Genomic DNA, 12,640 nt, shown 5'->3' with positions numbered 1-12,640 from the left:
GCCTCAGCCTCCCAAGTCACTGGGATTATAGGCATCTGCCACCACGCCCGGCTACTTTTTGAATTTTTAGTAAAGACGAGGTTTCACCATGTTGGCCACAATGGTCTCAAACTCTTGACCTCAGGTGATCCACCTGCCTTGGCCTCCCAAAGTGCTGGGATTACAAGCGTGAGCCACAGCCTCCAGCCGTAACCTCTTTTAAAGGAAGACCTTTCACGTGGACACTGCTCACTACGCAGAACAATTTCACGTGGTCCCTCCAGACCTGGGCCAATTGCACACTCAGCTCCTCCCCCATCATCAAACAAGCTGGTTAATTGGTCACATTTCAGTCTGGGACCATTCCAAGTCTCTTCCACACACAAAAGGCAGTCACCAGAAGTCAAAAATGTCCCTCAAGCCCCCTTTCAGACTCAATGCAAATGCATCCAGGATGTCTATGGGGAAGCAGAAAAGCCGCTGCTTTCCATTTTGAAAGGCTGTGGCCTTCACCGTCCAAAGGATGCTCTAGTAAAGGCCTCTGCTGGGCATTACTGTGTCAACAACATTCTAGCTAGCACTGATTGTGGGCAAAGGAATGTCAGGCCACTAAATTTAAGTCTTCGGGACCCCATGTTTATCCTCAAGGAAAAGGTGGCAGATGTCATAGCCTCAACAAGGCACAGCAGATACAGAAAGTCAGTGTTTACTTACACATCAAAAGTTTTCAACATCATTTCTGGGTGACATCAGCTGCTTTCTTGTCTCTAAGCAGCATGGCTACAGCTGGGACATCCTCCTCCCTCCCTGAGAATAGTGGTCCTGGCCGCAGCGGGAAGCAGACATTGTAAGGACCCCCAGGGCACAGACGTTCCAGAAGGCAGGCGCCATTTCAATGCCCAGGCCTTCTCTGTAGTTGCTGGGAGGGGTACGGCTGCTGCCCTCCTGCATGGGAGCCACGTGCCTCGGGGGCGTCTCCTCTCAAGAATCCTGGGGAAGGAAGTGAACTCTGAGGACAGGAGTGTCTGCATCCCCTTCTCAGCCCTCCAACAGCCTCTGAGGACCCCTTCAGGTCCTGATCCTACTCTACAACCCACCTCGCCCCCAGCAGAAGATGCCAGATCAGAGACCCCATCAGATTGTCCTCCAGAGCTTCTCTCTGGCCTTAGGAAGCCAAACTCTGCCCATGGCCAAAAAAGCAAGGCTCCGACTGGACTTGTCTTCTGATTTCTGGCTGTTCTTACTTCAAACTCATGAACGGGAGCCACAAGTAGACCTCTAATGCCTCCCAACAATCACTCTCTAGGCCCTAATCTGTTACCCTTCTCTTGATAGTCATTTCTTTTCTCTCACACCTCTAGCACCTCCTCCTCATCCTCACTTAGCTGTTCTTCCCATTTTACTGAGCAAATAGAACCCCAAAAAGAGCTTCCAGCAGCTCCCACCACTGCATTTACCCATCCCTGCCTCTGTCTGCCCTCCTGTACCCTGGATCCACTGTGCTCCTAACTGTGGCCTCCCTCCTAGTTGTCATGACTTTCTCTAGGGTGCTGAGCACCGTCTAACACACATGTTGTATTACACTTAATTTGCTTATTGTCTGCCTCCCCATTAGAATGGAAGCTCCATGAGGGCAGAGGTTTTATTTGTTTACTGCTATGTTCCTGCACTTAGAACAATGCCTGGGATGCATGAGGTACTCACTAAATGGTTTGTGGGGAAATGATTGAATAATTCCTTCCACTGAACGAATGTTTTAGAACCTGCCTTCAGCTGAGTTTGTGGGACTTGGCAGGGCTCGCAATACCATCCCTGGCTGACACATGCAGAGCAAGAGTTCTACTCACGGTTCTCACAGTGGGGGCCCTCCCAGCCATCCCGGCACTCGCAGCGGTAGCTCCCGTTCTGCAGGACGCAGCTGCCCTCATTCACGCATGGGCTGGGTTTGCAGAGGTTGACTGGCCGCTTGGCTTCTGCAATGGAGAACACACCCACCAGGCCGGCCGGGCATGGGTTAGACCTGAAAACCCCCACCCTAAGTAAGCCCAGTAGAGGTGCAAGGCTACTAGAATCATGTCTCCCTTTGCCCTGGTAGCTCATGGTTGGTGCTGCATACCACTTGGCTAGGTTAGTAAGATCCAGCTGTCCTACAGACTTGTGGAGATTCCATTATTCAGATGTGCCATACACATGGCAGACTTGTTTGTTTTTGAGGTGGAGTCTCCCTCTTGTTGCCCAGGCTGGAGTACAATGGCGCGATCTTGGCTCACTGCAATCTCCACCTCCTGGGTTCAAGTGATTCTCCTGTCTCTTCTAAGAAGGTGAAGAGGAGGTCACTGGATTTGGGCTGGCTCTGTTTGCTCTGGGCTCTGTTACTGCCCAAGTCAGTGTCAATGTGGGATCTGTAGACCCTTAGGAAGCTTGTGGATATCCTAAAAGTGGGTTCTGTTTAAAGGGAATGCGTAAATTGTCAAGTTTGGGAGGGAGTTATCTATGTTAGTTAAACTTTCTATACCTTAAATGTCAAATGGGGATGGTTATACCTACTGTAGGATTTTATGTGAGCATGGGATTTAGCACAGAACCTGGCAGTTGGTAACCAAGTGCTCAGTAGCTGGGAAGAGCTGCCATCCTTGTCATGATGTATGTGAAGGCTCAGGCTGAAGGCCTGCCATAGCGATAGCCCTGAGGATGTGAATTCCCCCACTCACCTCCACACAGCCACTCAATGAGCATGTCCTGGTGGTACCGCAGGTCGGTGTAAGCTGCCACGTGGATCAGGGAATCCCGGGGACCTGCAAGCCTCCGCAGACCCTCACTTAGGACAGGCCCCACGCCCATGACCAAGACAGAGATGCCGTTGTTCCTCAGCTTCTGGGCAGGGACAGCCGCGTCCTCTGTACCTCTCCCGCCTGTGAGCACCACCACAGCTTTGGGGACACCAGGCCGGGCGCCCCTCTGGACAGTCATCACTTTGTCATAGATGTGCAGCAGGGCGGTGCCAGCTGAGCCCACCCCACCCAGGTAGGGGGCCTGGCTAATGGCCCGCAGCAGCGCAGCCTGGGTGGGTTTGGTGTCCAGCCCAAAGGCAGTCTGCACCTGGCTGCCATACACCACCAGGCCAACCTGTGTCACGTCAGGGTTCACCTCAAACTGGAGGGCACAGCTTCTCACAAAGCTCTGCATCTGAGCAAAGTTCTCAGGCCCTACTGAGGCAGAGGTGTCCAACATGAAGACGAGGTCCAGGGCTTGTGTCCGGCACCCTGCAGGAGCAAGCAGAGGGGCTTCAGCAGTGGATCTGCCAGTCAGAGCCCCCCGACGGGACCCAGGGACTGCCCAGTTGGGTATGGCCCAGGTCAGCCAGGGTGCTCTGTTCACGGCAGAATCCACCCCCTATGTCTTCCTTTTAGCCACAGAACAGAACTTTCTTAGAATATTAACAGGAAGATGAGTGCCTGGCCAGACCACATTTCTCAGCCTTCCTGGCAGCTAGGGTGGCCACGTGTCTTAAGTTCTATCTGACGGACGTGATCAATTTCAAATTCATGCAGCTGGAAGCTGCTTACCTTCCACTTCCCCTCTCCCCCTTCCTGCTGGCTGAGAAATGGTGACCTTGGACCTCAAGGTGGAAGCCATAAGATGACCAAGCCCTGCTGGCCCGGGCCACTCACCTCTGAACTGTATGTGAGAGAAATAAGTTCCTGTCTTATGTAACCCATGGGGCTTCTGGGCAACCCTTTGTGACAACATCTTTACCTGTGCCTTCATCTATCCCCAGTATGCAGAGCACTAATTAGATGCTGTATGGACAAAATAGGCCCATTCCTACTGTCAACAGGCTGACAGTCTAGGGGAACAGACATGAAATGAACATAGAATTACAAATGATGTTGGCAGCCTGGAGGGAAAAGCAGGGGACTTATGTTACCAGTAGGGTAACATAACAAGACTGGGAGAAGGGGTCAGAGCTTCTCTGGGGAAGTGACATTTCACCTAAGAACTGAAAGACAAGTAAGTATGAGCCAAAGGCCTGTCCCATGCAGGGGATGCAGAGAGGCCTATGGGGACCAGGCCACGGAGAGCTCTCAGAAGCCAGGGGATAGAGTTTGGGTTTTATTCCAAGTGCAAAGGGGAACCACTGGAAATTCTAAGTGTGAAGTTAGAGGATCTGATGCTCTGATTATTGGTTTTTAAAACCACTCCCACACCAGGAATATCTGAGAAACTATCACAGCTACAGGGAAGGTGGCTGACTACATATACTGTGGGGTCCTGGATGGGATTCTGGAACAGAAAAAAGACATTAGGTAAAAACTAAACAAATATGAATCAAGCATGGATTCACTAAATAATAATGTATCAATACTGGTTCATTAATAGTAACACTGTGCCATATTAATGCAAGGTGTAAATAGGAGGGGAAACTGGGTGTGGGGTATAGGGAACTCTCCACTATTGTCCTTTTTTTCCCCCTATAAATCTACAACTATTATTTAAAAAAAAAATCCAACCAAACAAAGAAGCAGAACAAAAGCACTTAGGCCAGCCTAGAGGGGCAAGGTGGGAGTGGGCAGCCAGTCCCTGTCCTTCCACCTTACAGGAGGGAATGCTTCTCACCTTGGAGAGAGTGGTGGCATCAGGGCTGAGAAGCAGATTCGCATCTGTAGCTTCCCATGCCCACCTACCAAGGGAGAACTCCAGGAGCCCTATAAAGGATGCATTTCACTCATGCCTGTAATCCCTCCACTTCGGGAGGCTGAGGTGGGAGGATTGTTTGAGCCTAGGAGTTCGAGACCAGCCTGGGCAACATAGCAAGACCACATCTCTATAAAACAATTAGCTGGGCATGGTGTTGTGCACCTGCAGTCCTGGCTATTCTGGAGGCTGAGGTGGAAGGATCACATGAGCTCAGGAGTTCGAGGCTGCAGTGAGCTATGATCGTGCCACTGCATTCCAGGCTGGGTAACAGCGAGACCCTGTCTCAAAAGAAAAAAAGGACGTGTTTCAGCTATGACATCTCTGGCCACAGGCCAGGCCTCTGCACGGAAGCAGTGTTCTCTAGAGTGCCTTCCAATAGGGTCATAAAAAATCAACTTCATGGTTTGCAAAACAGAACAGAAGAGAAAAATGTCAGAATCCCTCCTGGGTAGACAGGGTAAGTATCCTCTCAGGAAGCATTTGTTTCCGTTGTGTGTGGCTGAACCAGCGGGTGTGCATGCACGTGCATCTGTGTGTGTGCATACATGTGCATGTGTGCACCAGGAATGCACTTCTTCCTGTGGATTGCCATCAAAGGAGCTGGCAAGCTGCTGCTCTGGAGCCTGCTTGGTAGATTCAGAGGTCTTTGTAACAATAATAAAATCATGATTAATAATAACAGCAACACCTAGAGTTTGCTGAGTGCTTACTCTGTACTAAGCATGTATACCGCCCATCTTTCTTAATTCTCACTAAAGGTCTCTCAGGAGGTACTACTATTAGTCCCATTTTTGTTGACAGGTAAACTGAGAAATTATTTATGTGACTGGTACCTGAAAGAGTGGGGCTGTGGTTTCAGCTCCTAGAAGGGGCACTGGCAGAGAATGATGGTTAAGTGGTGGCCAAAAGGAGGAAGGACCTGCCTGCTGACCAGCGGCCCTGGGTCAGGCACCGGGACCTTACCTGGCCGCTGCCGGCTGCACAGCTTCCCCTGCAGCTCAGGGATTTGGTTGAGCAGATCCTGAGGGTCCGAGTAGACCATCACATGCTTTGGGCTGCCCATGATCTCCTCCAGCTCTGCCTGCACGGCCTCACTGCCTACACCCAGCAGGAGCAGCTCTCGCGCCCTTGCGTATCGCGCTGGGCCCGCGACCTCATCCTCGGAGCGTGACTCAGTGAGCAAAACCACCACTCTGCGTGGCCGGTCCTGCCCTGTCCTGGTGGCGCTCCCAAAGCCACGGTCTGCTGCCTGCCGCAAGGCACTGCCCATCAGGGTGGGGCCACCACGGAAGGGAATGCCATCAAGGCTCCTGACCAGGTCAGGCACATCCTGGTACTCTCCAACAGGCACCACCACCAGCAGCTCCCTGCTGTACGTGGCCACACCCACTCGGGCCCGAGAGTCCTCACTCAGCACGGCCTGCACAAACTGCTTCACGAAGGCTTTGGCCCGCAGGAAGCCGTCCAGAGTGGTGCCCGCAGAGCTGTCCAGCAGGAAGAGAAGGTCGACCCTGCATTCCAGGCTCAGCTTCGGGGCTGCGGGGATCATAGCAACACCCACGGTCAAGCCATGGCCATGCAGCATGTGATCTGTCCCACCCGAGACGCCAAACTACCACGCAGAGCAGGAGAAACTCCGTCCCAGGAGGGAGATGGGGCAGAGAAACTGTGGGCCCCAAGCTTAAGTGACTGGTGCTCATCACGCAGTTAGAGACAAGGCCAGACACGGCACTCCTGGCACTCACTAAGGGTCTCCATTTAGCCACTTAAAAAAAAAATGCCATCTACATTATCACTTTTTTCCATTATGGTTAGTCCAGTGTGTGTCCTGAGAAATCTTTGTCTACCTCAAGATCATGAATATATGCTCCTGTGTTTGCTTCTAGAGGCTTCACTGCTTTGCCTTTTGCATGGAGGTCTATAGCCATGCTAGAATTGACTTCTGGTAGGGTTGTGAGGTACAGGGTCAAGATTAATTTTTTTCATATAGATCTTCAACTAACCCAGTTATCACATTTTTATAAGTTATTATTCAGCAAGCCCTTATATGCGTCAAGCATGATACTAAGCACTTTGCATAATCTTATTTAAAACTCTCAACCACCCAATGAGGTAAAGCCTACTATTATCTTCATTTCACACCTCTAAAATCAAAAGGAGTTGGGGCTCCTTTCTCTGCTTTCATAGAATAGAGAAGAAAAGACTGCCCAGGACTGGGAGCCAGAATTGGGTAGACTCCTGCCTTCAGCTGGGCTGGGCAGCACTCAAACTTCAAGCAATGACCATTCTGCAGCTAATAAGCTGGGAGCCACTGTGTCATCCAGAGCTCAGCCACCCGAATTATCTACTCACGGAACACTGAGAGGCTGCACCACGTGAACCGCAGACCAGTGGTGCACTGAAAAGCAGATGGCTTGAGGGCCAGTTTCTACCCAGAAGCTGGAAGGGTGTGCAGTGAAAAGGGGAGCCTGTCCTCTCCTTGCTCCCCAGTGGTCAGTCTTACAGGGCCGGTGCATACCTACCACAGTTAGCCTCCCCTCCAAAGGCCAGCGGGCAGAGGCATTGGTACCCGTCCAGTCCCTCTGGAACACACGTGCCTCCATTCTGGCAGGGCTGCGAGTCACAGGGGCCTATCAGAGAGATGCCCATTAACCGCTAAGCACCACAGCACAGGGGAGTAGAGGACTGGCCAGAGGTGTGGGTGCAGCTGGCTTCCTGCTCTACCAGTGGCCAGCCCCTTCCTTCCCTCACAGTTCACCAGGAAACCTGTAGCAGAGGGGAAAGCACTGCCGAGTTCATAGAGGAGGAGTTGGGCACGGTTGGTAAAGGATGCTCTGTAGCAGGCTTTGTAAGGTGCCGTGTGATGAACTGGTGTTAGACTGGAGCTTGACAAGGAGGAAGCTCTCCGTGACATCAAGTGTGGGTGCTTCAAGACAGAGAGAGCTGCGGTGCCAATGGGGCCCTGTCTTCTAAGTTCTACACAGGGTTGTCTTAATGGCCTCTGCGCCTGGCACAGCAAAACACACCAGCCTTCGGATCCTGCGGTCAGGCTGCTGAGCACTGAACGTGGCCCTTCCACTTCCTCCAGCACCTTAATTAACATCTCCCATCTTCATATCCTCATCTCAAAAGGAGTGATGGGAACTGAACTTGTTCTGTGGGGTTATTGTGAGGATTAAATCAATTAATCCGCAGAAAATCTCAGTGCTAAAAAAACACTCCCCAACAGGTAATGACAGTACTGACTTTTAGATATGAGATGCAAATTATGAGCAAGGCCTCTTCAAAGCTGAAAGTTTACATGGGAAACCACAGCCTGTGTCAAAATCTGACCCATTCTGAAGTGTCTGATCTATGATTCCCTGTGCTCCATGCCTGAGCATCTCATCACTTTCCTTGTCAATTATTACAAAATGCAGTTAAAACCACATGACCTCCTTCCCAGGGTTACAGAAAACAAACAGGGTCTTCATGTGATTGTGTATTCCAAGGGCTGAAGAAGCAGTTGAGTGTGGTCACAATTGGGACTGGCATTTTCTTGTCCTTTTTGCTTAAAAATATTAATCTGTTACTTGATGGCCACATCATTATAATTAAAGTACAGACTTTTCAAAGGCAGAAAAGATTAAAGCTAAGTCTAGGCACCTCACTGGGGCTGCAGTTGTATCAGCCGGAAGACTGGAAATAACTGGAGGCTCACTGACATTGGCAACAGTGGCCTTTAACTGAGCATCTAGCATCTATTATGTGCCAGGGACTGTGCTAAGCACAATACTCTGCTTTTCTCATTTCACTGTCACAACCTTAGGTAGGAACTATAAAAACCCTATATGACAGATGAGGAAGCTGAAGCTAAATGAATAGAAGTCACATGCCTTAGGTCAGATCATTGGTAAGAGGTAAAGCTGGGATTGAAAGCCATTTCACTCTAGTTCCTAAACCATAAGTCCTCAAACCCTAATTACTGAGCAGAAACAGCTCCACTCTCAGATTCTCCTATGCTTCAGAGGCCGTGGTGCTGGAACTGCAAACCTTGAGAACATACTGAAGGGATCACCTAACCCCAAATAGGGACGCTCACTACCCTGCCTGAGTGTCTAACTGCTCGCTACCCTGCCTGTGTGTCTAACTGCTGGCATTGTTTCCGGGAGACAGGCTACTCATCAGGAGTAGCAAATCCACCCCAGCACTGACACCTACCCATTCAAGTGCAATTTTGAGCTCCCAGGTCAGTGGGGTCACTAGCACCCCAGGTGAGGGATAGTGAGGGACTGTGAGGGATGGTGAGGGACCGTGAGGGCACACTAGGGAACCATGCTGAATGATGCATAATGGCATCGATGATTCCTCATGTTAATTTGGGATTTTACAGCTGAGGGATTACTTCCACGGGCATTATCTACCAAATCTTTACCAGGACCTCATATACGATGCCTCCTTTCATATGGAGGAGGGAAATGGGCTTCCAGACATCGGGTAAACATCACCCCATTTTATAGAGGAGGAAATCATTCACGTATCTTGCCCTGAGTTTGGTGCTGGCTTTGAGGATGTCTGCAAAGCTGGTGCTCAGTGCCTGCCTTTCTCTGCCTCTCACCAATGCACATAACACTGGTTCAGGGGAGTAATCCCAAAGCCGCCACTCCATTCTTAATGAGCAAACACCATGGAGTAAGTGAAGAGCACACTCTCCTCCGCCCGCCAGGTGCCCCAACCCTCTGTCCTAGAGCCAGTCGCAACCCCACCCTCTGTCCCAGGATTGTAAAAGCCCCTTCACAAAGCAGCCTGGGTCCGGGGCCCTGAAAGAACCGGTAATCCAAGAGGCAGATCATACCTGGGCAGGTGGTCCTGTAGCAGGTAGTGGGGTGGGCTAGGAACACTCTCTTCCAGCTACAATCCAAGGAAACAGAACGATAGACAGATCAGAGATGTAAGGGGAGGGCAGAAAACGTAAGATGATTTACAACACCAAAAGCGGATAGAAGATTCCAGTGCAGAAATAAGAAAGACTTCCTGGTTTTCTTTTTGATTCTACCCTAACTTTTCTCTGCATAGAGTAGGAAATGTTTCAAACTATACAGTGACATTAAAAAAAAAAAAGGCTAGGTGTGGTGGCTCACGCCTGTAATCCCAACACTTTGGAGGCCAAGGTGGGCAGATCACTTGAGGTCAGAAGTTCGAGACCAGCCTGGCCAACATGGTAAAACCCCACCTCTACTAAAAATAAAAAAATTAGCTGGGCATAGTGTGCCTGTAATCCCAGCTACTCAGGAGCCTGAGGCAGGAGAATCGCTTGAACCCGGGAGGTAGAGGTTGCAGTGAGCCGAGATCGTGCCACCGCACTCCAGCCTGGGCAACAGAGTAAGACTCCATCTCAAAAAGGAAAAAAAAAAAAAAAAAAACAAAAGAGGTAACATAAGCTAGCTATCACATTTGAAGACAGAGACATCCACATGCAAAACCTCAAACTGTAGCAACAGCTTTTTATTATAAGTTACTTTCTGAGGCTCACAATGCAGTAGGGAGAGAAATATTGGGAAATGGGCAACTGGATTTTGGCTGTGTGACCACAGACATGTTACTTTCCTCCTATGGTCTTCACTTTTCTCTTTGTATAGTAATTCTACCTGCAGTTTCCAACTGTATTTCTCAAAGCTCTGATGGGGAGAGAAGAGGACTGAAGGAACAAGGCCCCAGGCCTCCTGCAGTGCCCCATCCCCTCCCTCCACCCCAGGTGTGCTGCTTCTATCTGCTCTGCACAACAAGTGTCCACATGAGGCTCTGCAGGTCAAGACACGCAAGCCACTGGACTCAATGACTCCTCAGGTCTACTGGAGAACTGACGTTCTGTGATAACACAGCAGCCACCATTCCTGGGCTGGCTTCCACCCACGGGTGTTCCATTAACCACAGCTACCTGAAGAGATGGTTCCCTCCATGTTCCAGATAGGGAAATGGGTTCTGAAGGCTGACTTAGGTCCCCTGAGGTCACATAGTTACTGGAACACAGCAGAGCTGGGGTCCAAATCCTGATCATGACCCCAAATCCCCCCACTCTGCCCTCTGGGCCTCGTCCTCGCCTCTCCTGAGTCTCCGGGGCCACGTGCCCTGCTGCCACAGGAGCAGTTCCTCATCCGGGGGCAGAAAACCCACTCCGGGTTGGCAGCAATTCCTGGGATGGCCTCACCTGAGGAGACTCTTGGGCCTTGGCATAAACGTTCCCTAAAGTTCTCCAAATAAGGCTTCTTCCAACAAGATCCTGCCCTGGGCTGCCCACACCAGGGGCAGGCCAATCAGGTGCTCCTCTAGGGCAGGGTCTTCCCTGGGGTAAAATGGAGTAAAAGCCAAGTCAATTAAGAGCTCATGGAGTTGCTGAAATAAAGGTTGCCAAGGCTGGGCGTGGTAGCTCATGCCTGTAATCCCAGCACTATGAAAGGCCGAGGCAGGAGGATGGCTTGAGCTCAGGAGTTTAAGACAAGCCTGGGCAACATAGTGAGACCCCATATATATTTTTAAAAAAACAAAAAAAAAACAAAAAAACCTTAAAAATTAGCTGGCCACAGTGGTGCGTGTTTGTAGTCCCAACTACTAAGGAGGCTGACATGTGAGGATCACTTGAGCCTGGAAGTTTGAGGCTGCACTGAGCCATGATCCTGCCACTATACTCTATCCTGGTGACAAAGCAAGACCTTGTCTCAAAAAAATGGTAATAATAAAAACAAAGTATGCCAAACTGCCAGCTCATTCAAGAGAAATCGTCTTCTCTTCCATGTCTATCCTAGCGACCTCATAATAAAGCCACAAGTCCTAGCCCAGAAAGCTCCCTGGGCCCCTCCCGCTCCCTGACTCGGGCCTCCCTGGGAATCGGCATTTATGGTGCAGACACTACCCATAGGGCTTTGCAGGGACCTGCACACAGTTTGCTCCCCACCTCCCTCAGGTCTGGATACAAATGCTACATGCTCTGCAAGGCCCTCCCTGGCCACTCCATTTCAAACTGTGACCTTGCCCCAGTGCTCCCGCCTACCCCACCACATCTCTTCCACAACACCTGCTACCACTGAACAGTTTATTTTCTGTATTCATTTTGGAATGGCTGCCTCCCATCACTGGAGCACCAGCTTGTGAGGGTAGATGTGTTTCTGAGATGCTGGTGCTGATTCCCCAGGACTTGGGTGAGTGCCGGGGAGCACAGGACGCCCTCCGTGGGTATTTCTTGAGTGAGGAAATAGATAAAGAGCTCCCAAATGCTTCATTCTAGGAGCCTGCAATATTAACGCATCTACCTATTAAATCACCGCATGCTCTCAACAACCCTATAGGGCAGTTATGATTATCATCACACCCCTTTTCAAACGTAGAAACATGCAGTGGTAAGTTCACAGCTCCCTAGTGGTGCTGCTAGGATTAAAAATTCAGCAGCCTGACAGCAGAGTCTGAATGCAAGGCCCAGGAAGTATACACTGCGGCCACCAGCCTCTCCCACCTGCTCCCAGCTCTGGGCACCTTGCCCACTGCCACGGTTCCAAATCTTGCAAAACTGCTTGAGTGGCCCCTTCTCTGTGACATCCCAGAGAGGACAGACTCCACCCCAGCACCTAGGATGCCTCAGGGTGGCCTCTGGTCTCCTTTTCCAATGCCCTGCTCTAGACCACGATTCCTTGGGGGCAGCAACTGTGCTGTCTCCTTATCACATATTGCCTGGCTGAGCAGGCACTTAGAACGTGGCCACCAAGGAGCAATTCAGCTCCTCCTTTCACTTGAGAGCTTGGGTTCTGAGGAAAGCCTCTGGTGGCCCTGACGTGGCATGAGGCCCCATCTCCTCTGACCCTCTTGCAGGGGACTGACCTTTCCCAGAGAAACAGTCTTTGGATTTTCCATCAGCCCAGCACAGCCCTGAGGCTTCTCAGCCAATCAACTTCACTGCTGTGTGCTGTGCTACGAGCTCATCGCTAGAGGAAGA

General features: G+C 50.7%; 1 protein-coding gene across 2 annotated transcripts in view; it reads right to left on the bottom strand.

Moving 5' to 3' along the window:
• Positions 1-669: 669 nt before the first annotated feature.
• The window catches only part of VWA2 (von Willebrand factor A domain containing 2), a 56,894-nt gene continuing 44,923 nt past the window's right edge, over positions 670-12,640 (bottom strand). For both annotated transcript variants that reach the window (XM_030941326.1, XM_010363211.2), the window contains 6 exons: positions 9,512-9,567; positions 7,200-7,307; positions 5,641-6,213; positions 2,691-3,242; positions 1,827-1,952; positions 670-969 (listed from right to left, as the gene is read on the bottom strand). In XM_030941326.1, coding sequence (XP_030797186.1) covers positions 872-969; positions 1,827-1,952; positions 2,691-3,242; positions 5,641-6,213; positions 7,200-7,307; positions 9,512-9,567 — 1,513 coding nt within the window. In that variant the 3' untranslated portion in view covers positions 670-871. The remainder of the gene's footprint in view (positions 970-1,826; positions 1,953-2,690; positions 3,243-5,640; positions 6,214-7,199; positions 7,308-9,511; positions 9,568-12,640) is intronic.

The sequence above is a fragment of the Rhinopithecus roxellana genome, chromosome 11, assembly GCF_007565055.1.
Source record: "Rhinopithecus roxellana isolate Shanxi Qingling chromosome 11, ASM756505v1, whole genome shotgun sequence".
In the NCBI taxonomy this organism is placed as follows: domain Eukaryota; kingdom Metazoa; phylum Chordata; class Mammalia; order Primates; family Cercopithecidae; genus Rhinopithecus; species Rhinopithecus roxellana.
Note: the sequence above shows the minus strand (reverse complement) of the source record. Positions and strands in the feature narration are given on the sequence as shown.